General features: G+C 43.6%; 1 protein-coding gene across 1 annotated transcript; it reads left to right on the top strand.

The window, feature by feature from the left end:
* The first annotated feature begins 11,326 nt into the window (after positions 1-11,326).
* Positions 11,327-23,376, top strand: cnpy3 (canopy FGF signaling regulator 3). The gene is given in 7 exon segments (XM_030161588.1): positions 11,327-11,557; positions 13,423-13,546; positions 14,477-14,573; positions 14,826-14,948; positions 15,389-15,506; positions 22,166-22,345; positions 22,348-23,376. Coding segments are annotated over 7 exon segments (843 nt in total). The 5' UTR covers positions 11,327-11,454; the 3' UTR covers positions 22,446-23,376.
* Positions 23,377-24,947: the final 1,571 nt, after the last annotated feature.

Raw genomic sequence — 24,947 nt, 5'->3', positions numbered from 1 at the left:
CTGGACAGAGACCAGGTCAGAACCAGGCCAAGTCCAAACCGGGAAATCAGACAGAACACAAATGTAGGAGAATCGTCCATGCTGTGAAGACCATGTCCCCCTGGTTGAATGAAGAGGTGCAGTTGATGTACTGGCCACTTGATGAGGCAATGCTGGGAGCAACAGGTGAGGTGTGAGGGTTAGGGTTAGAGTCAGGGTTAGGGTTAGGAGGAGGGAGGAGACACCAGTGAAGCAGACTGGGACACATCTACTGCCTTTGGTCTTTTTTCAATAGGCAGGAGGTGAAACGATGAGTGTAAAACCTAGGACTTGGATTCCAGAGACTGACCTTCATATATACTTGTCCCAAAAAAAATGTATACACACTTTAAATAATTGTAAAGTAGGTGTTTATTCAAATTCCTTTAATTTTCCAAATGTAATAGAACTTCCAAACATCATTTTATTGTTTTGTCTGTTCCTCCTGTTCTCAAACTGACATCCGTTCTGGTCCAGACTCTGCTGATAATGCCAACCAATGGAATTGCGCACATCACCAAACAATTCCCTCTGTATCTGCGTGCATTCACTTTCAATGGCTGCTCTCAATTCAGCGACTGTTGCAGGTCTCATAGCGTAGACTTTGTCTTTTAGGTATCCACATAAAATAAAAGTCTAGTGGTGTGAGGTCTGGGGAACGCTTAGGGTATTCAACCAAACCCCTCCGTCCAATCCACCTGTTTATCCAGTTTTCCAGACCTCACACCACTAGACTTTTTTTATGGGGATACCTAAAAGACAAAGTCTGAAAAAACAATAAAATGATGTTTGTAAATTCTATTACATTAGGAAAATTAAATGAATTTTAATAAACACCTACTTTACAATTATTTAAAGTGTGTATACATTTTTTTGGGACACCCTGTATAGGGACACCCTGAGTTAGGGTTCATCATGGGTTAGGGTCTGTATGTTATTATTCATGGTCCTACTGTCTGTATGTTATTATTCATGGTCCTTCTACTGTCTGTATGTTATTATTCATGGTCCTTCTACTGTCTGTATGTTATTATTCATGGTCCTACTGTTTGTATGTTATTCATGGTCCTTGTGTCTGTATGTTATTATTCATGGTCCTTCTACTGTCTGTATGTTATTTTTCATGGTCCTACTGTTTGTATGTTATTCGTGGTCCTTCTACTGTCTGTAAGTTTTTATTCATGGTCCTACTGTCTGTATGTTACTATTCATGGTCCTTCTACTGTCTGTATGTTATTATTCGTGGTCCTTCCACTGTCTGTATGATATTATTCATGGGTCTACTATCTGTATGTTATTATTCATGGTCCTTCCACTGTCTGTATGTTATTATTCATAGTCCTTCTACTGTCTGTATGTTATTATTCATGGTCCTTCTGTCTGTATGTTATTTGTGGTCCTACTGTCTGTATGTTATTATTCATAGTCCTTCTACTGTCTGTATGTTATTATTCATGGTCCTACTGTTTGTATGTTATTATTCATGGTCCTTCTACTGTCTGTATGTTATTATTCATGGTCCTACTGTCTGTATGTTATTATTCATGGTCCTACTGTTTGTATGTTATTTGTGGTCCTTCTACTGTCTATAAGTTTTTATTCATGGTCCTACTGTCTGTATCTTATTATTCATAGTCTTTCTACTGTCTGTATGTTATTATTCATGGTCCTACTGTCTGTATGTTATTATTCAGGGTCCTTCCACTGTCTGTATGATATTATTCATGGTCCTACTATCTGTATGTTATTATTCATTGTCCTTCTACTGTCTGTATGTTATTATTCATGGTCCTACTGTCTGTATGTTATTCGTGGTCCTACTGTGTGTATGTTATTCGTGGTCCTACTGTCTGTATGTTATTATTCATGGTCCTACTGTCTGTATGTTATTATTCATGGTCCTTCTGTCTGTATGTTATTCGTGGTCCTACTGTCTGTATGTTATTATTCATGGTCCTTCTACTGTCTGTATGTTATTATTCATAGTCCTTCTACTGTCTGTATGTTATTCGTGGTCCTACTGTCTGTATGTTATTCGTGGTCCTACTGTCTGTATGTTATTATTCATGGTCCTTCTGTCTGTATGTTATTATTCATGGTCCTACTGTCTGTATGTTATTATTCATGGTCCTTCTGTCTGTATGTTATTCGTGGTCCTACTGTCTGTATGTTATTATTCATAGTCCTTCTACTGTCTGTATGTTATTATTCATGGTCCTATTTTTTTGTATGTTATTCTTGGTCCTTCTACTGTCTGTAAGTTTTTATTCATGGTCCTTCTACTGTATGTATGTTATTATTCATGGTCCTTCTACTGTCTGTATGTTATTATTCATAGTCCTTCTACTGTCTGTATGTTATTCGTGGTCCTACTGTCTGTATGTTATTCGTGGTCCTACTGTCTGTATGTTATTATTCATGGTCCTTCTGTCTGTATGTTATTATTCATGGTCCTTCTGTCTGTATGTTATTATTCATGGTCCTACTGTCTGTATGTTATTATTCATGGTCCTTCTGTCTGTATGTTATTCGTGGTCCTACTGTCTGTATGTTATTATTCATAGTCCTTCTACTGTCTGTATGTTATTATTCATGGTCCTACTTTTTTGTATGTTATTCTTGGTCCTTCTACTGTCTGTAAGTTTTTATTCATGGTCCTTCTACTGTCTGTATGTTATTATTCATGGTCCTTCTACTGTCTGTATGTTATTATTCATGGTCCTACTGTTTGTATGTTATTCTTGGTCCTTCTACTGTCTGTAAGTTTTTATTCGTGGTCCTACTGTCTGTATGTTATTATTCATAGTCCTTCTTGTCAAGCCTGTCCCCAGACGATAGTCTGGTTTTGTCTGTCTTTTATGTTGTCTGTCATTTCCTGTTTTATTTTGTTAAGTTTCCCTCGTCTGTCATGTCTAGTGTCTTTACTTCCTTTCCCTGATTGTGTCCACCTGCTCCTGATTACCTGACTCCGCCCTAATTTGTTCCACCTGTGTCTCATTGTCTTCCCTCCCTTTTGTGTATTTAAGCCCTGTCTTTTCCCCTTGTCAGTCGCCAGTTTGTATTTTCCTTGTGAAGTACTTACCAGCGTTTTGATCCTGTCTGTCTGCCTACCTGTTTTTGACCTGGTTTGCCATCTCGTTTTTGCCTGTCTGCTTTATCCCTGTCGGTTTTGTCTGCCTCATTCTGACCTCCTGGTTTTTGATCTCCTTGCCTGACTTTTTACGGTACATGAGCTAGCCTGATCCCTATGTCCTGTTGCCTGTCTGACTGCTTTCCCGTGTATGACCTGTTTCTGCCACTGACCCCGCTCTGCTTCTCCCTAGTCGGGGTACCGACACGTACAACCGAATTGGACGGAGGGTTCTCGTCCCCAGTCCGGAGTTCTAACCCAGAGAAGAGCTAAACATCCATTGTCCTCAAGATTTTGTTCTTTATCATTTTCATTGATTTGTCAGTGAGCTGGGTGTTCAATAAACACTGTGAACTTTTACAGTTCTGTATCTGGGTTCAGTTTTCGTACACAGATCATTACACTTCTACTGTCTGTATGTTATTATTCATGGTCCTACTCTCTGTATGTTACTATTCATGGTCCTTCTACTGTCTGTATGTTATTATTCAGGGTCCTTCGACTGTCTGTATGTTATTATTCATGGTCCTACTATCTGTATGTTACTATTCATGGTCCTTCTACTGTCTGTATGTTATTACTCAGGGTCCTTCCACTGTCTGTATGATATTATTCGTGGTCCTACTCTCTGTATGTTACTATTCATGGTCCTTCTACTGTCTGTATGTTATTATTCAGGGTCCTTCTACTGTCTGTATGTTATTATTCATGGTCCTACTATCTGTATGTTACTATTCATGGTCCTTCTACTGTCTGTATGTTATTACTCAGGGTCCTTCCACTGTCTGTATGATATTATTCGTGGTCCTACTATCTGTATGTTATTATTTCATAGGTCTGTTTGTTCTAGTTTTTTTTGTCCAAACCATAAATGTCTCTGATGACTCTGTGTGTTGAGTATGTATGTGTGTTGAGTATGTATGATATTATTCATGGTCCTACTTTCTGTATGTTATTATTCATGGTCCTACTGTCTGTATGTTATTATTCATGGTCCTTCTACTGTCTGTATGTTATTCATGGTCCCACTGTCTATATGTTATTATTCATGGTCCTTCTACTGTCTGTATGTTATTATTCAGGGTCCTTCTACTGTCTGTATGTTATTATTCATGGTCCTTCTACTGTCTGTATGTTATTATTCAGGGTCCTTCTACTGTCTGTATGTTATTATTCATGGTCCTTCCATTGTCTGTATGTTATTATTCATGGTCCTTCTACTGTCTGTATGTTATTCATGGTCCTACTGTCTGTATGTTATTATTCATGGTCCTACTATCTGTATGTTATTATTTCATAGGTCTGTTTGTTCTAGTTTTTTTGTCCAAACCATACATGTCTCTGATGACTCTGTGTGTTGAGTATGACACCTATCTGGTGTTTCATTCCCTAAATGGCCAAAGTTAGGCTCTAAAGTCAAACTGTGACATGTCCAGTTGTCAGTATTGGTGCTTTTCCACCCCTGGTATCAGCTGGACTGTCTTCATTAGATCTGATTGTTCCTTCCTCTTGTGGAAACAGAAAAAAGCTGAGATGAGTTGAAGACAGATGAGCTGACATCTACAGTGGAATACAGTTAGGCCAATAAATGAGCACCAACAAACGTGATGTTTGCATAAAGGTATGAATTCAAGTGTTTGTGCTGATGTACTCCACACAGGTGGGTGTTTTTGTAGTAATTGTACTGTGAAACTTCTTTTATTGTTACTGTTACCCAACTCCAGGTCACAGCTGGTCACCTCTGACACCGTCCATGTTCACACATTATGGACAGGACTCACTAACAGTTCCAGTAGCATTAAAGCAGACATGCACACAAAGGACTGGGTCCGTTCAGAGCTGAAGCATGTCCCCTCATCTGTGTATCGAATGTAAATGGACATCAGTGTTTGGAGAATGGACGTCCAACAGTAGTAGTGGGATGAAAGCTGCTGTTGTTTGAATATTAACTGATCCCAGGTCACTGTTTTCTCCTGCGTGGATATTGGTTTAAAGCGGTGCCCTTTTACACTCCTTTTATACTGTATTTGTTCAGAACCAGAGGGTTTTTCAACAGTCTGCTATATCATCTGAATGTATTATTATTTTATTGGAGGAACAGCTGAAAAGGAAAGCGAGGCAGAGATGGTGAGATCAGGTTTTTTTCTTTCTTTCTTTTTTTTTTTAAACAAAGCCCTGGCTTGGCCGTTGTGTGGGCTGTACTGCTGAATAAAACCCAGCTTTCATCTGTCTCTCTCTCTCTCTCTCTCTCTCTCTCTCTCTCTCTCTCTCTCTCTCTCTCTCTCTCTCTCTCTCTCTCTCTCTCTCTCTCTCTCTCTCTCTCTCTCTCTCTCTCTCTCTCTCTCTCTCTCTCTCTCTCTCTCTCTCTCTCTCTCTCTCTCTCTACATCATGCTCCCCTCCACCAACTCAGTGTCAAGTTCTGCTATGAGACACACACTGATCTGTAAGTGTGTGTGTGTGTGTGTGTGTGTGTATGCACTGTGGTATGAGGAGCTGGCTGTCCTTTTGGCAGCAGCAGAACACTGAAGCACCTCTGACAAAGAGACGACTATTATTGAACTACTGAGAAACACTCTGATCTGACTGTGAAACACTTTGCTTTCTCTCTCTCTCTCTCTCTCTCTCTCTCTCTCTCTCTCTCTTTCTCTCTCTCTCTCTCTCACACTCAGATGTAGTTAAATACAATCCAATCTGAAAACATGTTCAATTGTCAGATCCTCTTTAATGCACCTCTTTAATAACACATGCAGACAAATTAAAGGAAAATGTCTCCACCTGGAGTTAATTATCAATTAATCTAATTATATTTATATATCGTCGCATCATACCAAAAGTTATCTGATGACATTTAGAGCTGGAATAAACCAGACTCGTGTGTTCAATCCTTTCACAGTAGAAAATAAAAATAGGAGTTCCCCAGGGCAGAAAAACAAGCTGGAAGGGTTTATTGATCCACAGACAGTATTTCCATGGGTTTGGTTGAGACATCTAAAATATAAAGAACCAATATTAGTGGAGAGTTTTAGAAGTTCCACCAAACATTTGAATATTCCTACTTTGTTGCTTCATCACATATGTCAAAAGAAAGTCCGTTAAAACTCCACACATATGTACTGCAGAACAAACATCCTTTATGAATTTACTGATATGTTTTTACTAGATCTGATCTTTTCCTTCTCATTTCTTCAACATCCATCAGTCTGATACAGGTTGGACTTCCCTGATCACACAGACATATTCCCAGATGATTATTCAAGGATTCATCAGGATTAGATTGTGACAGAGGGTTCAAGGAGCATGAGATGTCATTTCCACAAATGGAGACCTCAGAGTCCAGACCTGGATCTGTGGGACATGATGGAGGAGACACACGGTGGTCTGTCATCAGAACTAGATCTGGGACATGAAAGAAAGATGGGCGGAAATAAATGTTGGTGTCATGAGTTAGCTTTAGTTATGATGTGACGCTGTATGAATAAAATTGGATTGATTGAATGATTGATTTGGTTATCTAACTACATGGGTTTAGGCAACCCATGTAGTTGCCTAAACAGTGTCATGGTGAGTGCATCCCATGAAACAGCTGAAGGTGTTCTGCCGCTGCAGTATGTTTATTATTATTATTATTATTATTATCATTATTATTATTATTATTATTATTATTATTATTATTATTATTATTATTATTATTATTATTATTATCTGTTTATGTCATAAACCTTAACATGAGTCGTTCAAATCTTAATGACAGTCTCAGATGAATGCACTGAGGCTGTTAGCTCCTTTTATCTGCTCTGTCACACTGTGATTTCAACCAATTTTTGTGTAAATTATAATAATTAAAAAACATCATTCAGACTATATTTAAAACAGATCCTGACCCTGACCTGGAACCTGTTAAAAATATCAGACTCAATTTCCCTATATATGACATGTTTTATTAGATAGAGCTCTGTTTAGTAAAACACACACATACACACTTTTGATGTTCATTGAAACACAAACACACATGTGCAGGAGTGTCTGTGTATACAGTAGACTGTGTCTGGGTTAGGACAGATTCATCATGTGACCTTCAACTTTGACCTTTTGACCCTAAAGTTTATTCCATCTTATTTGTACAGCCCTATATCACAATAAGGTTCCCTCATAGGTCTTTACAGAATTTATTGGATATGAAAATAAACAACAGTCAAATAAACAGTGGATGAAGTAAATGGACTAATGTCCTGGTCGTCCCCCGTCCTTAGACCCCCCTTCTGGATGAAGAAAAACTCCGAAAACCCAGAGGGAAAAAGAGAAACCTGAGGGAGAACCACAGTGAAGGACAGATCCAGTCCCATGGACGGACATACTGTAGATGAACCAGGACTGATGGACATCCATGTGATGATGTTCATGAAGAGACACCTGTCCATTCAACAGTATTTGGGTCTGTGTTATAAACCGATGGACAGCAGTAGAAGGTCTGAATGTATGATTGGACAGATGGAACTATTGAATTGTATATGTTTGAAGACACACAGGGGTCCAACATAGACCAGGACCTGGACTGGATCCTGGTGGGTCTAATGTTAAAGGATTTGAATGGAATGGAATTCAGTGTCATAACTGAGTCCAACCTTATTAAAGTGAACTCATGAACTGGACATATTAGTGACGTTACATTACATTCATTTTATTAGTGGATGAAAATTTATAAATACAGTTTGATGGGATTTGAAGCATTTCTAATGTTAATTCTGCTTGGCTCTGCCCCCTTGAACCCCCACTGGGCTCCGCGCCTGGACCCCACCATTCTCCTGCCCCGCCCCCCTCCATTTTTTCTTGATCCACCACTGCTCTACCTTTACTGTGAAATGATCCTGTGCATAAAATAACCCTCTGTATGCAGTAACAGTGAACTTGTGTCAGGAGTTATCTGATGGAATGACGCTCAGATGAGTCTCGATGCTTTATTTGTTCATTCTCTGAAGCTGTGACGCTCTGGGCAGATGAAACGTGGTACTTCTGAGTGTGGATCAGCCTGAGGTACAAGTAGACTTAGTGGATGATTAGGAGCCTGTGGTCCCAGAGGGGCCCCATGAGGCCTTGGATCCCCCATGACAGTCTGGTTGGATGTTCTTCAGTTCTCTGTGGACATACAGAGGGTTATCCACCAGCCACAGGGTTGGTAGTTCAATCCCCTCCTCCTTCTGTCCACAGTGTCCGTGGGCTAAACTCTGAACCTGAAGGTGCTCCCATGGCTCAGGGGTGTGTGAAGCCCTTCAGATCCTGTTCCAGTGTTCAAAGGACACTTTATCAGACCTCATGTCCATCTGTCCACCCTCAACACATGTCCAACTAAAATAATGTACCAGGACATCAGTGCAGATGAAGACAGAGTCAGTAGTCCTGTTAAAGCTCAGGTGGTCCCTGGAGGCCCATGAAGGTTTGAACATTGTACCCACTAGGGTCAGTGGGTCTCTTTTTTTTGTACCCATACACATAGAGTACCTAGCATTAGCATTACCAGTTTGTATTAGCATGCATAGCAGGCTGTCTCTGTCACAACCAATTATACCCAGTGTTTTGTCTGCAGGCTGTTTCCACTGTTGTCACTCAGTTTAATCTGCCATGAGCCGTCTGCCATGAGCCGTCATGAGCCCCTCTAAACCACAGGTGTCAAACATATGGTCCAGGGGCCAAAACCGGCCCACCAAAGGGTCCAGTCCAGCCCCTGGACTGGGTAGACTTTTCAATCTACAGTCAAATACTGTCAGAATAAACTATAAAGAATGAAAACGGCATGTTTTTATTTTTGTTTTAGTGTAAAAAAAGTTCAGTTACACAAAAATGTTTACATTTACAGACTATCCTTTTACAAAAAATGTGAATACCCTGAAAAGTCTGAATAGTATGTGTATTTGTATCAATATTCAGTCTGTTATTAAATGTTGTGTGTGTTTGTAAATCCATTGTATCTGTTCATTAGAATGAACATTTATAAATGTTCAACTGTAGATCAGTGCATTCATCTGACTCCTTTATGCACTGTCTGCAGCCCCACCATCTCATCCCTCTACAGTCCACTCACAGTCTGTCCAGCTGTGACATCTGAGTCACCTGATGATGATCTTCTGTTTCATATGTTTCAGTAACATTCATGTTCAGTCACTGAACTGTCTATTCAGGTCCTATGAACACATATATGAACACAGGCCACATGGGTCTGTGTTGGACTCATACCAGAGGATGGAGTCAGTTCTAGTGTCAGGGGCCCTACAGGAGTTTAGGACAGCAGTGAAAACACCAAAGGAATCGGTGAAATTATCCTTTTAGATCTGAGGGACTTTAGCTGCAGGAGAATGCCAAACACAGAAATAAAGGCCTTCAAAGAAAGTATTGTCAGTCTGTGGTTTACTTTCAAAGGTCTTCTGCACACAGGTCTGGATGGAACCTTCAGTATATACAGATGTGGATTCATAGATGGATACTTTCAATGCAATAGAATTACAATTAAACCAATGTTCTGCACAAAACTGTTCTACTTTTATAAATGTAGACCCTCATCACTGGATGGACTTTGACAGAAGCAGATACTGATGTAGAGTATGAACGTGTATGGAAACATAAAACATCAGACGGCTACAACTGTGGTACACTGGGATGCATAACAGAGTGGATTAGGTTTTTATAGAACACTACTGTGCCCTTTTAATAAACACTACTGTGCCCCTTTAATAAACACTACTGTGCCCCTTCAATAAAAACTACTGTGCCCCTTTAATAAACACTACTGTGTCTCTTTAATAAAAACTACTGTGCCCCTTTAATAAACTCCATATCTAATCGAACCTGTTCCATATGCTGCTGCTGAATATGCATCCCTGGTTTCATTGCTCCATGTTTTCTAATGCTTCCCTCTCTGTGCTATGCCCTTGTCATTACTACTGTGACCTATGTAGATGTAATCTGCACACAGTCCGAGACTATTGGCAAAATAATTATGTCCACTGACCCTGAACCAACCAAATGTCAACATATGCATCAGTGCCCTCCGCATATCACAACACAACAGCAGCAGACAAATGCAGATGTAGCAGGGCAAGCAGAAGTGGAACTAGTGTTTGGAAAAACACAAACTGGACATGTGGCCTATTCATAAAGGTCAGAGGTCAAGGGTCAAGGCCAGTCAAATACAGATCTATCAATGGTGGAATTTTCTATTTGAACTGGTACAAGCCTTGATAAAGAACACTTTTATACATGTATATGTCTCCCTCTGCTGGTCAAACTGTGTCATTGGATCACCATCATCATGTCATGTAAACTGAGTCCATGGATCATCTATGAAGATGCAACACTCTCACATGTGGATGGAAGTGACGACAGAACCGTGACATCTGTCCTAGTACTGATGGAACTTCTGCTCTCCTTTAATGTCTGTTTGTGTTTTTAAGTCATATTGATTCTTCTTTCTATTTCTTGATAATCCTTCCTGTCCGTTGGTTGTTCTTTGTTCTTCACGCACATTCATTCTCTAACATTTGTTCTGGTTACCACCTTTGGTGCAGTATGTTCACTCGCCTTTCCCTCCTTATTCGGGCCCTTTTACCACGGCTGTTCCCTAACTGCCTCCTCTGAATGGATCCTACCAGGTGGTACAGTCAATGGAATTCACACACACACACACACACACACACACACACACACACACACACACACACACAGACATATATATATATATATATATATATATATATATATATATATATATATATATATAATACACACACACACACACACACACACACCACACACACATATATATATATATATATATATATATATATATATATATATATATATATATATATATATGTATATATATATATATATATATATATATATGGTTGGGGTTAATATTAATAGATGTATTTTGAAGTATGCTTCCCCTTTATTGTTCCATATTTTCCGTCTGTAAATAATGTCTTAATGATGGGGTTTGAATTGTGTTGATTTGCCTTTAAGTGTTTTTAAGGGTTCGAAAACCTTTATTTGTATCAGAACAGAAGTGATACCTCTTCTTTTTTTAATCCTCTTTGGTTTTCCTCTGCTTATGATTGGTCCAGCTGCTGCCACTTCTCCCTTTCTGATTGGTCCAAATGCCAACGTGCGTCTCTCCCAAAGCGGAAGTAGATGTCATAGATTTAGCACTGAAGCCGAGGAGGATGTGAAAACAGAGCAAACGGACCATTTTAAGGACGATTAAAGGGAATAAATACTATTTGTGATTTGTTTAAAGGCACACAGAGCAGACGAAATGTTCTTATTGGTATATGTGACAGTTGTGGGGCTGTTTTCTGCGGTTGGAGGAGCCAAGGATGGAGACGACGACTGGGTTCATCTGCCGAACAAATGTGAAGGTAACGGAGGAGCAGCATGTCGTGTTCATTGTCCTGAAGAAAACCCATAAGTCCACCAACAGCAAGGGTGTTCTACTGAGGTACTAGTCTGAAGGGGTTCACGGAGGTTCACCTGGACCAGAACCTCTGTTTACACACGAAGAAGACAAAGACTGTCCTCAAATAAACCCATGTATGTGTAGGAGCAGATAAACCCATGTATGGGTTTGAGAGGGAATGGACTGGGTCATGTCAGATGGAGGATTTATGATTGAAAATAACAATAATAATAATAATAATAATAATAATAATAATAATAATAATAATAATAATAACTAGAAGCACTCGGAGAGCGCAGACCTCCGCCAAGGCTGATCAGTGCCCCCCCCCGTGGGCCCCCCCACCCCCGATCACCACCAAAATTTAATCATTTCTTCCTTATCCCATTTCCAACAAACCCTGAAAATTTCATCCAAATCTGTCCATAACTTTTTGAGTTATGTTGCACACTAACGGACAGACAAACAAACAGACAAACAAACAAACCCTGGCAAAAACATAACCTCCTTGGCGGAGGTAATAATAATAATAATAATAATAATAATAATAATAATAATAATAATAATAATAATAATAAGAAGAAGAAGAAGAAGAAGAATCATTTTCAAGTGTTAAAATTGAAACCAAGTAGGATTCTATGTGACCTTACAGATGTGAGGGTTTGTTAAATTGGAGCTACCGTGACTTCGTGTTTTTCTAAGGTCTGGAACATTTGTGTCTTTGCTGCATTAATGTCCACAGTGGAACTGTACCTTTTAATTAAGTTTTTTTTTTTTTTTTTTTAATAGAACACTGAGGTGCTCTGTGAGCTCAGAGGACATCCACTGAAGTCTGTTGTTAGAGAAAATGTTTTTGTAATATTTAACATGTTAAATGAATGTAGGCTTTAGCAGGTGAAGACACGGGGTCCGTGTCCTTCTGCTGCAGTGGAAATGGAGCTAGTTCATGTATGTATTTATTTTTAAAGGATTTAACAAACACATTGTCCAGAGAAAATACTAGATGTTTTAAAACAGAGTTTTGTTCTTAAATGTCCTGGTGTTGTGTTTGTCCTCTGGTTGAAGACACAGCCGACCCCTTTGAGGACACACTGAAATATAGAGCTGTCATTTATGTGTGAAGACACGTTTAAACATTGATTGACTAAATATTCAGACCTTCCATTCAGTTGAAGTCAGAGGAGTCATATTTGTCAAACCCATGTGTCCTAAAAGGCTTCGTTTGAACAGTGAAGACAGAATCCTTTGGTGATCAGACCTGTTCTGCAGATGTCTTACTTCAGCCATGACTCAAACAACTAAAGGAATTAATAAGAACTGAAATCATGTCTCAGTTTCAGGGTAGATTTGTCCAAATGTGTGATTTCATAAACACATCCAAGGCCAAGGAACGGAGTGACTGAATTAACTCCATTAATTAAGGTTTTACTTCCTGAAAATGGTGGAAAAAAGCCTGAACTGTCAAATTTAGATTATTTGTGTGGAGACCTTTGTCTTTGAACAAAAATTCCACATGAAACCCATTGTTGTAATGTATATATAAAGTGTACCTGTGTTTGTGTGGTCATATATAACCTATAGTCTGAGGACGTAAAGGCTGTTTTTGAACCCTGGGGTGTGTTCAGGGTCCCAGCTCTACAGCTCCAGCCTCTGTGGTCGTTGTTATTCTCTCTGTTTTCCTCTGCAGCTTCAGCCTCTGTGGTTGTTGTTCTCTCTGTTTTCTTCTGCAGTTTCAGCCTCTGGTCTGTGGTCGTTGTTCTCTTTGTTTTCCTCTGCAGCTTCATCCCATTTCACCCACAGTTTCATGTGTTCTCTTTCTCTCTTCAGTCTGTAAGTTTGTGAGCATCGAGATGAAGTCAGCCTTTGATGAAACGGGGAAAACAAAAGAAGTCATTGGCACAAACTACCACTTGGATGGGAAGGGGGCACCACCAATCAAATACGTCAAGTCGTGAGTGTCTTTGTGTCATTCAGTCACACAGCAGCGGTGGACGAACACTGGGTCTGGTTTAGAGGAACTGGAATATGACACATGAACATGCTCACATTCAGGTTCTTGTGGAGGAACTTCCAGTCACAGAACAATGATTAGACCACCTATGTTTTCTTCAGTTTCTGTTCATTTTAATGCCTGGTCCAAATAAAGGTCCATTTGTTTGGACAAATATAATGATACCAACAGAAACAGCTCATAGTAGTTTAATTTCAGAGCTGATATCTATCCATTTAACATCTCTGCCATTTCTTGATAATAACCAAAATCACTTCTGTTCTTCCATCCATATCTGTGTCATTGTACTGATAAAAACAGTGCTTTTATTCATTCCGTGTTTTCTTTTCTGTCTGTTTTAGTCACATGACACACAGGAGTTAGGACTGGATTATATAACCATTATTTTAGATGACTTTAGATGGAATCATTTTTTCTGTGACTGTATTCTAGAACAGTTCAGATGCTGGTGGTGTTTGTGTGTATGTGTGTGCGTGCGTGTGTTTTTCACACAGATCCTCACTGAAACGTCACCAAATGTTCACCTTGTTCTTTTCTTCACCTTGTTCAGTTTCAGTTCCTTTAAAACATCTGCGTCCACAGATCCCAGCAGTAACAACATACACTTCTGTCACTGTGAGAAGCTGGAGCTGTGTGTTTGTACTTCTCAGATGTTGTGTTAAAGTCTAAATTATGTGTTTTTTCTCTGCTCTTTGATCCATGTGCTCTGTGCTCCTTCTGTTGACTTCCTCTCTTGTGTTTCTACCCTGTCATCGTCTCTGTTTCGTTCTTTAGTCTCATCCTCAGTTTGGTTTGGACTTTCAGATGCAGCTTTGCCTTAAACTGTGCTTCAACAGGACTTGAACATGTTCTCATCGTTCTTCTCCACAGAGACCTGCGCTTCATTGAGGTCATAGAGAACGTGTGTCAGCGTCTGCTGGAGTACAACCTACACAAAGAGAGGTCTGGCAGTAACCGCTTTGCCAAGGTCAGTCTGGGATGGGGTAGGTGGGTGGGTGTTACTCAATCTGACTCCGCCCACTGTGCTGCTGCTGATTGGAGCTTCCATCTGAATGTCAGATCTCCTCCTTCTGCACTGCCTTGTACCTGTGATTCTTTGTGCTGCTGACTTTTTGTTTGTTAAAGGGTCTTTGTGCTTGTTCTTAAATTACCTTTTCCGTGACGTCGTTGGAAGAGCATCTCTTTGTGGGTGGCGGCATCACCGTCTGTGTCTCCACAGGGCATGTCAGAGACCTTCTCTACCCTTCACGGTTTGGTGAGTAAAGGGGTGAACGTGGTGATGGATATCCCATACGAGCTGTGGAATGAGACGTCTGCAGAGGTGGCTGACCTCAAGAAACAGGTGAGAAAGGGGCGGGGGCCTGCACAGACACTGTGGTGATGTCACTGATGCTTCAGCAGATGATTAGGTTGATGTGGAATAGAAAGACAAGTCCAAGGTCCATAAGAAAAATATTATCACTCACATCATCTTTAGACTTTGAAGATGTTTTGTGTAAACTAGTGTTTCCTCACAGTCAGTGAACATCACATATATTACAGATGTTTGGTTTAATGACCCAGAAAAGAACGGCCTTAAATAGAAAAGTTAACGTCTCAGTGTCATAAAGGCTCTGCTCTGCATTTTAGCCATCTTAATACACACACACACACACACACACAGAACATAGCATTAGCACACACATCAGTACCAGTGAGCTTTGGGATCTTCATCACAACTGTGGTCTGGAAATGACAGGAGATACTGAATGTGTTCTGTGTGTGTGTGTGTGTGTGTGTCAGTGTGATGTGCTGGTAGAGCGGTATGAGGACGTCATTGAGGACTGGTACAAAGGAGACCAGGAGGAGGACCTGACTACGTACCTGTGTGAGAAACATGTTCTCAGAGGACAGGACACAGGTAACACACCGTCTGCTTCCTGTTGATGCCACAGTTCTGTTGTGTTGCATTGTGGGTGTTATTTTCTGTTCTTAAACTGACTTTTCAGGCCTGTCTCACTTATTCATGTGATTGTCATTATTTAAACTGACCCTGATCATTTTACATAATAATAGTAATAATAATAATTTGCTAAGGGCAGTCCGGTCCTTGTATGACCAAAGCAGGAACCTGGTTCGCATTGCCGGCAGTAAGTCAGACCTGTTCCAGGTGCATGTTGGTCTCCGGCAGGGCTGCCCTTTGTCACCGGTTCTGTTCATAATTTTTATGGACAGAATTTCTAGGCGCGGCCAAGGGCCGGAGGGGGTCCGGTTTGGGGACCACAGGATTTCATCTCTGCTTTTTGCAGATGATGTTGTCCTGTTGGCCTCATCAAACCTGGACCTTCAGCGTGCACTGGGTCGGTTTGCAGCCGAGTGTGAAGCGAGTGGGATGAGGATCAGCACCTCCAAATCCGAGGCCATGGTTCTCGACTGGAAAAAGGTGGTCTGCCCTCTCCGGGTCGGTGGGGAGTCTTTGCCCCAAGTGGAGGAGTTTAAGTATCTCGGGGTCTTGTTCACGAGTGAGGGAAGGATGGAGCGTGAGATTGACAGATGGATCGGTGCAGCGTCTGCAGTGATACAGGCGCTGTACCGGTCGGTTGTGGTGAAGAAGGAGCTGAGCCGAGAGGCGAAGCTCTTGATTTACCGGTCAATCTACGTTCCTACCCTCACCTATGGTCATGAGCTTTGGGTCATGACCGAAAGGACAAGATCCCAGATACAAGCGGTCGAAATGAGTTTCCTCCGTCGGGTGGCTGGGCGCACCCTTAGGGATAGGGTGAGGAGCTCAGTCACCAGGGAGAAGCTCGGAGTAGAGCCGCTGCTCCTCCGCGTCGAGAGGGGCCAGCTGAGGTGGCTCGGGCATCTGTTTCGGATGCCTCCTGGACGCCTCCCTGGGGAGGTGTTCCGGGCATGTCCCACTGGGAGGAGACCTCAGGGAAGACCCAGGACACGTTGGCGAGACTATGTCTCTCGGCTGGCCTGGGAATGCCTTGGGGTCCCCCCAGAAGAGCTGGAAGAGGTGTCTGGGGAGAGGGAAGTCTGGGCATCCCTGCTTAGACTGTTACCCCCGCGACCCGGCCCCGGATAAGCGGAAGATAATGGATGGATGGATAATAATAATAATAATAATAATTGGTTCCAGGTACAACAAACTCCGCCTCTCTCATGTATTGTATCTTATTTTGACATGGATCCAGCTGATGTCATCATGTCTATGCATGTGGGACCAAACCACCTGTCTATTACCTCTATATCTGTGCCAAGTTTGAAGTAAACTGAAACAAAATGGATGTTTTTTTTTTTACAGACATTTGAAATTTCACCCATTATAAGAAAATGGGGAAAAAAAAGATTTAAAAAATTCATAAAAAATGTGAACTTTGACCTACTTTTCCCAAAATGTAATCACATCAGTGGTAATCTATAAATACAATTAGGTCTGAATTCAACCAGTAGTTTTACTGATAAAGTGTCAACAAACAAACAAACCTCCAAGTTTGGAGAGTTTTTTTTGAGACATGCTTATTTGTACATTTATGTGAATTCAACAGATCTTGTCCAGTGAACGTCTGCATGGACACACACAGACAGACATGTCTACTGTTTTAAGGACCTTTGTCCTCAGATGGACTGTTTTTGGACACACCCCTTTTTTGCAGTGCAATGTCTTTGTGTTTAGAATGTGTGACAGTAAAACCAGAGATAAAGGAACCCTGCAGATGACTGATAGGATCCCATTTATATTATTCACAGAATTTTGGCTCATTAACGGGACGTTTTCACATGTGGTTCAGGGTAAGTAATAATAATAATAATAATAATAACAATAATAATAATAATAAGGATCTATGCAGCTGAGGCCTTCTGTCCTCTGATTATATATTATTGTTTTTTATTGGGGACTTCCTTCTAGATTTCAGTTATAGTCTTTATATATTTAGAATGACTGATGTTCATTTCATTTAATTTGTGTATTTCCAGCATTTACAGAATACATGCAAGTTCAGAAAGTCCAAAATCATTCATTTACACTGGAAAAGGAGTGGGAAGAAGAAAAATGTATTTAATCCCACCCCCAAACGTATTTAATCCCACCTCCATTCTCATCATTAAATAACTTAACGTTTTAAATACTTCTTCCTGTCTTTAGACTTCAAACCAGAACAATGAATAAAATGGGCCTAAACCAAGTAGAATGAACTGATTCGACAGTATTTACATTATAGAATCAAAATGTGGGTGAAAAATAGAAACACACTACATTCCTGGTGGTGTTACCACAGTAACACTTAACTGTCAGTTTACATTATAATAATTACAGGCAACAATGGGAAGAATAAAAGTACAACAGCACAGATGGTAAAGAACAGCACAGACCAACAAAAGCAGAAGGTAAAGGATAACAGATACCAACTAGATGAACACCAAACACACACGAACATTATCACACAGAATCTAGCATTAACATCAGTATTCAGACCCTCTATCTTTATTCTGGGACCAAACCACCTGTTTATGGAACACTTTAAATCTGTGGATATTTCGGTGTGGCTTTTATTGGATGTCCAGACTGTTCCATAGTTTGACTCCACACAGACAAACAAAAACATTTATGACTGGTTCCAAATGTGGGTAATCCATCCATCCATTATCTTCTGCTTATCTGGGGCCGGGTCCTGGGGGTAACAGTCTAAGCAGGGATGCCCAGACTTCCCTCTCCCCAGACACCTCCTCCAGCTCTTCCGGGGGGACCCCGAGGCGTTCCCAGGCCAGCTGAGAGACATAGTCTCTCCAACGTGTCCTGGGTCTTCCCCGAGGTCTCCTCCCGGTGGGACATGCCCGGAACACCTCCCCGTGGGACATGCCCGGAACACCTCCCCAGGGAGGCGTCCAGGAGGCATCCGAAACAGATGCCCGAGCCACCTCAGCTGGCCCCTCTCGACGCGGAGGAGCAGCGGCTCTACTCCGAGCTCCTCCCTGGTGACTGAGCTCCTCACCCTATCCCTAAGGGTGCGCCCAACCACCCTGCAGAGGAAACTCATTTTGACCGCTTGTATCCGGGATCTTGTCCTTTCGGTCATGACCCAAAGCTCATGACCATAGGTGAGGGTAGGAACGTAGATTGACCGGTAAATCGAGAGCTTTGCCTCTCGGCTCAGCTCCTTCTTCACCACAACCGACCGGTACAGCGACTGCATCACTGCAGACGCTGCACCGATCCATCTGTCAATCTCATGCTCCATCCTTCCCTCACTCGTGAACAAGACCCCGAGATACTTAAACTCCTCCACTTGGTGCAAAGACTCCTCACCGACCCAGAGAGGGCAGACCACCTTTTTCCAGTCGAGAACCATGGCCTCGGATTTGGAGGTGCTGATCCTCATCCCGCTCGCTTCACACTTGGCTGCAAACCACCCCAGTGCACGCTGAAGGTCCAGGTTTGATGAGGCCAACAGGACAACGTCATCTGCAAAAGGCAGAGATGAAATCCTGTGGTCCCCAAACCGGACCCCCTCCGGCCCTTGGCTGCGCCTAGAAATTCTGTCCATAAAAATTATGAACAGAACCGGTGACAAAGGGCAGCCCTGTCGGAGTCCAACATGCACCTGGAACAGGTCTGACTTACTGCCGGCAATGCGAACCAGGCTCCTGCTTTGGTCATACAAGGACCGGACTGCCCTTAGCAAAGGGCCCTGGACCCCATACTCCTGAAGCACACCCCACAGGATACCACGAGGGACACGGTCGAACGCCTTCTCCAGATCCACAAAACACATGTGGACTGGTTGGGTGAACTCTCATGAACCCTCGAGCACCCGATGGAGAGTATAGAGCTGCTCCAGTGTTCCACGACCGGGACGAAAACCGCATTGTTCCTCCTGGATCCGAGGTTCGACTATCGGTCGGATCCTCCTCTCCAGTACCCTGGAATAGACTTTCCCCGGGAGGCTGAGGAGTATGATCCCCCTATAGTTGGAGCACATCCTCCGGTCCCCCTTCTTAAAAAGGGGGACCACCACCCCGGTCTGCCAATCCAGAGGTACTGTCCCTGACTGCCACGCGATGTTACAGAGGCGTGTCAACCAAGACAGTCCCTGCACATCCAGAGACTTAAGGTGCTCAGGGCGAATCTCATCCACCCCCGGTGCCCTGCCACCGAGGAGCTTGCCAACCACCTCGGTGACTTCAGCTTGGGTGATGGACAAGTCCACCTCTGAGACCTCAGCCTCTGCTTCTTCTATGGAAGACGTGGCAGTGGGATTGAGGAGATCCTCGAAGTATTCCTTCCACCATCCGATAACATCCCCAGTCGAGGTCAGCAGCTCCCCACTTCCAATGTAAACAGTGTTGGTGGTGCACTGCTTTCCCCTCCTGAGGCGCCGGATGGTTTGCCAGAATTTCCTCGAGGCCGACTGATAGTCCTCCTCCATGGCCTCCCCAAACTCCACCCAGACCCGAGTTTTTGACTCCACAACCGCCTGAGCTGCAGCACGCTTGACCTTCTGGTACCCATCAGCTGCCTTAGGAGTCCCACGGGCCAGCAAGACCCGATAAGACTCCTTCTTCAGCTTGACGGCATCCCTTACTTCCGGGGTCCACCACCGGGTTTGGGGATTGCCGCCACGACAGGCACCGGAGACCTTGCGACCACAGCTCTGAGCAGCCGCTTCGACAATGGAGGTGGAGAACATGGTCCACTCGGACTTGATGTCCCCAGCCTCCCCTGGGATCTGGGAGAAGCTCTCCCGGAGGTGGGAGTTGAAGACCACGCTGACATCGGGCTCTGCCAGACGTTCCCAACAGACCTTCACAACACGTGTGGGCCCGCCAAGTCGGTCCGGTTTCCTCCTTCGCCAGCGGATCCAACTCACCACCAGGTGGTGATCGGTTGACAGCTCTGCCCCTCTCTTCACCCAAGTGTCCAAAACATGCGGCCGGAGGTCTGATGATACGACAATGAAGTCGATCATCGACCTCCGGCCTAGGGTGTCCTGGTGCCAAGTGCACTTATGGACATCCCTGTGTTCGAACATGGTGTTTGTTATGGACAAACTGGGACGAGCACAGAAGTCCAATAACAGAACACCACTCGGGTTCAGATCAGGGAGGCCGTTCCTGCCCATCACCCCCTTCCAGGTCACACTGTCGTTGCCCACGTGGGCATTGAAGTCGCCCAGGAGAACAATGGAGTCCCCAGTCGGAGCACCATCCAGCACCCCTCCCAGGGACTCCAAGAAGGCCGGGTACTCTGCACTGCTGTTCGGCTCGTAGGCCGAAACAACAGTGAGGCACCTGTCCCGAAGGCGTAGGGACGCGACCCTCTTGTTCACCAGTGTGAACTCCAACACATGGCAGCTGAGCTGAGGGGCTATGAGCAAGCCCACAGCAGCCTGCCGCCTCTCACCGCGAGCAACGCCAGAGAAGTGGAGAGTCCAGCCCCTTTCGAGGGGTTGGGTTCCAGAGCCTAAGCTGTGTGTGGAGGTGAGCCCGACTATATCTAGACGGTATCTCTCAACCTCCCTCACAAGCTCCAGCTCCTTCCCCCCCAGCGAAGTGACATTCCATGTCCCAAGAGCTAGACTCTGCGTCCGGGGATCGGGTTGTCGGGCTCCCTGCCGTCGACTGTCACCCAATCCACAATGCACCCAGCCCCTATGATTCCCTTGGTGGGTGGTGAGTCCACCGGCCGGACCCCGTGGGCATAGGCCTGACCACCAGGCGCTCGCATTCGAGCCCCAACCCCAGGCCTGGCTCCAGGGTGGGGCCCCGGCTGCACCATACTGGGTGACATCACGCTCTTCTGTTGGTATTTATTCATAGGGGCTTCTGAACTGCTCTTAGTCTGGCCCGTCACCCAGGACGTGTTTGCCTTGGGAGACCCTACCAGGGGCATAAAGCCCCCGACAACATAGCTCCTGGGATCATTCAGGCACTCAAACTCCCCCACCACGATAAGGTGGCAGTTCAAGGGGGAGCAAATGTGGGTAATAATCTACAAAACCTCTGAGATTAGGAGGACTGTTCGGAATTATAAAACATTTTTGCATATTTTATATATTTTATATATTTTGTGTATTTGAAGCCTTAAATGCAGATAAATCCATATGTACTGAAGGTGTTCAGGTCCAGGTGTTATTCCTGTTCACCTGCTCAGAACTTCTGTCTTCTGCTTTTATTGTCGTCACTCTTCATCCTGAGATGTTATTATTCTACATCCTTTCTGTTGTTACATTTATGGTCTTCGCCTCCTTCTCTTTCTTCTTACCTTTTCTCCTCCTCTTTCTCCTCCTTCTCTCCTTCACCTCCTTTTCTCCTCCTCCTTCTCTCCTTCACCTCCTTCTCCTCCTCTCCTCCTCCTTCTCCTCTCCTTCTCCTCCTTCTCATCCTCTTCCTTCTCTCCTTCTCCTCCTCTCCTCTCCTTCTCCCCTCCTTCTTCTCCTTCTCCTCCTCCTTCTCTCCTTCACCTCCCTCTCTCCTCCTCCTCTCCTTCATCTTCTCTCCTTCTCTCGTCCTCCTCCTTCACCTCCTTCTCTCCTTCTCCTCCTCCTCCTTCTTCTCTGTCTTCCATCTGTCCAGACTGCCTGAGTGAGGTGTGGACAGCCAAAAAGAAGGGGGATCAGGCATCCATTGCAGAGGACAAGAAGAAGAAGACCAAGAAGAAGGGTAAAGGGAAGAGCGACGAGCGAGGAGATGGTGGTTTGGACGGAGACAAAACGGACAAGAAGAAGAAAGACAAGAAGGTGAAGAAGAAGAAAAGAACAAAGCCCCAGTGGAGAGGATGGAGGGGGGCGGGGTTTCATCCGACCAGGACGTCCAAGTGCCGGTGCCTCTGAGTGGACAGAAGACGGAGCTGTGAGCCCAGGACCTGGACCTGGACCAGGACCAGGACCTGGACCAAGTTGGACTGCGCCTGCTGAGACTGAGCAGGGATTGTCTCATGTCACCCAGTGTCCCTGGTTTGGTTCAGTCTGTCCCTGTGTCCTTTCCACAATGTCCACCACACGTCCATGAGTTCCGGATCCTTCTTGTAGTTTTATTTGGACCGAATATGAACAATGAAAATCCAGTTTACTCCCACATTTCCAACAGATGATCCTGTTCAGACACACAGTCGGTTCTTTGTATGTAAATGATAGAACCAACCAGGACTCATCATCAGATTGAACCAGAATATGTAGAAGGACGTCTTCTGATCCAAAAATAGTCCAAGATCTGTATTCTTATGGTTTTTCTGTAGATGTTCCATCTTTTAAAGAACAAACATTTGATGGAATCCTCATCCATTCACAGTCTGAGTTCATACCGACCGGTACCAGGACCAACCACCCACATGGATCCAGTTGGTCTGGTAGTCCTTCAGTAGTCCACTTCAGGGTCCGCTTTGGTCTGTTGGACCAGGGCCTGGCGTTCTGGTGCTTTGGTGAACAGGGGCAGAATGGTTTCAGAGGTCCCATGAGGAAACTGCATGGCTCAGATGACTGGTTCTGGTCCGACTGACTGGTTCTATAACAATAGTCAATTGTTATAGACTATAAGAATAGTCTATAACAATAGTCAACCCAGTTCCACCTGACAATTTATCCTGAAATTAGGAACCGATTTTCGTGAACTTTGCCCCCGATGACAAATGAGTCTGAACGGTGGGAGTCAAGACACTGGAGTAAATACAGACAGTTTCCTAAATTCTAGGAGTTGTGACGTTTTGCCAGTTTGGCTGTGAAATGAACCTTAACTCTTTAAGTGCCAGACAGTTAAGGGGCTAATAAGCCTTAAAAGTGCCACAGAATTTGGCCGTTTTTCAGTATTTCGCGTCGTTTTTATAATATTTGAAGAATCCTGCAGGAAACCGCTCGGTAACATCTGACCGATTGGTGATTAGATTCAAAACGCACCGGACGCAGCCGATTCATTATTGATCGTAATTTGCATAATTTATAATAATAATGATAATAATAATAATAATAATAATAATAATCTTTATTTATATAGCACTTTTCATACATTAAAAACTGTAGCACAAAGTGCTTTACATATCAGTTTAAAAATCAGTACCGCTCCCCACCCACTCCCCCGCACACACACACACACACATACACATATACATGCAAACCCACAAGCTCACACATACTTAAGAAGACTGACTGAGCACGGGTAGACCAGAACAAAAATGTACCAGTAAAAGTAAAAGATCAATTTAGGAGGCGCTGTCTCAGGGAGCCATCCGCACCAGGATGCAGCCGCCGACCCCGGCGACCAGGCACCAGCAACACAGCCCCGCATCCCAACTAGTGGGAGAGGGCCAACTGGGACCCCCCACCCACCAGAAAGGAGCGGACCCCAGTGAGAGAAGGCGCCACAGCCCCCGGAGTCCACAGCCGCCCCCCGGCATGGAGGGCTCCCTCTGATGAAACACCGGAGAATAAGAAACATTAAAAAGATATAAAAATATTATTCGGTCGCGTGACCTCAATTTCCCGTCTGATTGGTCTCAAAAGGGGGACACAGAAAGAACGTCATCGAAATGTGAGAAAGAAATGGGGGTGGATGGTTTGTTTTTACACAAATACGGCGTGTTCTCCAAAGCCGATCTGATCGGCCCGTGGCACTTTACAGGTTGTTTTCGTAAAGCTGATTTAATCGGCCCATGGCACTGAAAGAGTTAAGTTCAGTTCTAAGTGTCTTATGCCACGTTTCCACTACGTGGAACCGGCTCAACTTGGCTTGGCTCAACTTGACTCAAGGTCCTATTCATGGAGACCTTTTCCATTACAGGATACTACCCACTTTATAGTACCTGGACGTCATAGCGATGCGGTGCGTTACTTCCGTGTCATCTGCTCAGAGAGTTGCTGATAAACTCGCTCGTTGCATGTTGTCTCGTCAAGCTCATACTGAATTTTTACATCTGAACCTCCTCGACAAACCATGGTGTAGTTTTGCGGGCTGTCATCATGTGGATTAACCTACCGCTATACTTACTGTAAACTTCTACATCTGTTTTTTGTAAAACAGATATGGTCACAGAGACAAGTGTCTGACCAATCAGTGGTCTGCAGTGTTTACACGTCACGTTTTAGTATCTGGTCCCCAGTCCTGGAACCTCAGCGGAGGTGGTACCAAAAAACTAGCACCGGGTACCAGATTCCAGGTCCTTTTTCGTAATGGAAATGCAAAAAGGCAGAATTGAGTCAAGTCGAGTCAGTACCACATAGTGGAAATGCGGCATTGAAAAGGTCTTAAATTGAACCTGTAGGAACCTTTAGGAACCAGTAGGTACCCTGTGGTTTCTTCTAAACAGCTGAACATGGGTCTGTTCTGTTACCATGAGTGTTGGACATGCAGACGTGTCCCAGATGAA

The sequence above is a fragment of the Sphaeramia orbicularis genome, chromosome 18 (genome assembly GCF_902148855.1).
Source record: "Sphaeramia orbicularis chromosome 18, fSphaOr1.1, whole genome shotgun sequence".
Taxonomy (NCBI): Eukaryota; Metazoa; Chordata; class Actinopteri; order Kurtiformes; family Apogonidae; genus Sphaeramia; species Sphaeramia orbicularis.
The sequence above is the reverse complement of the archived record's forward strand: the minus strand, read 5'-3'. Positions and strand labels throughout refer to the sequence as shown.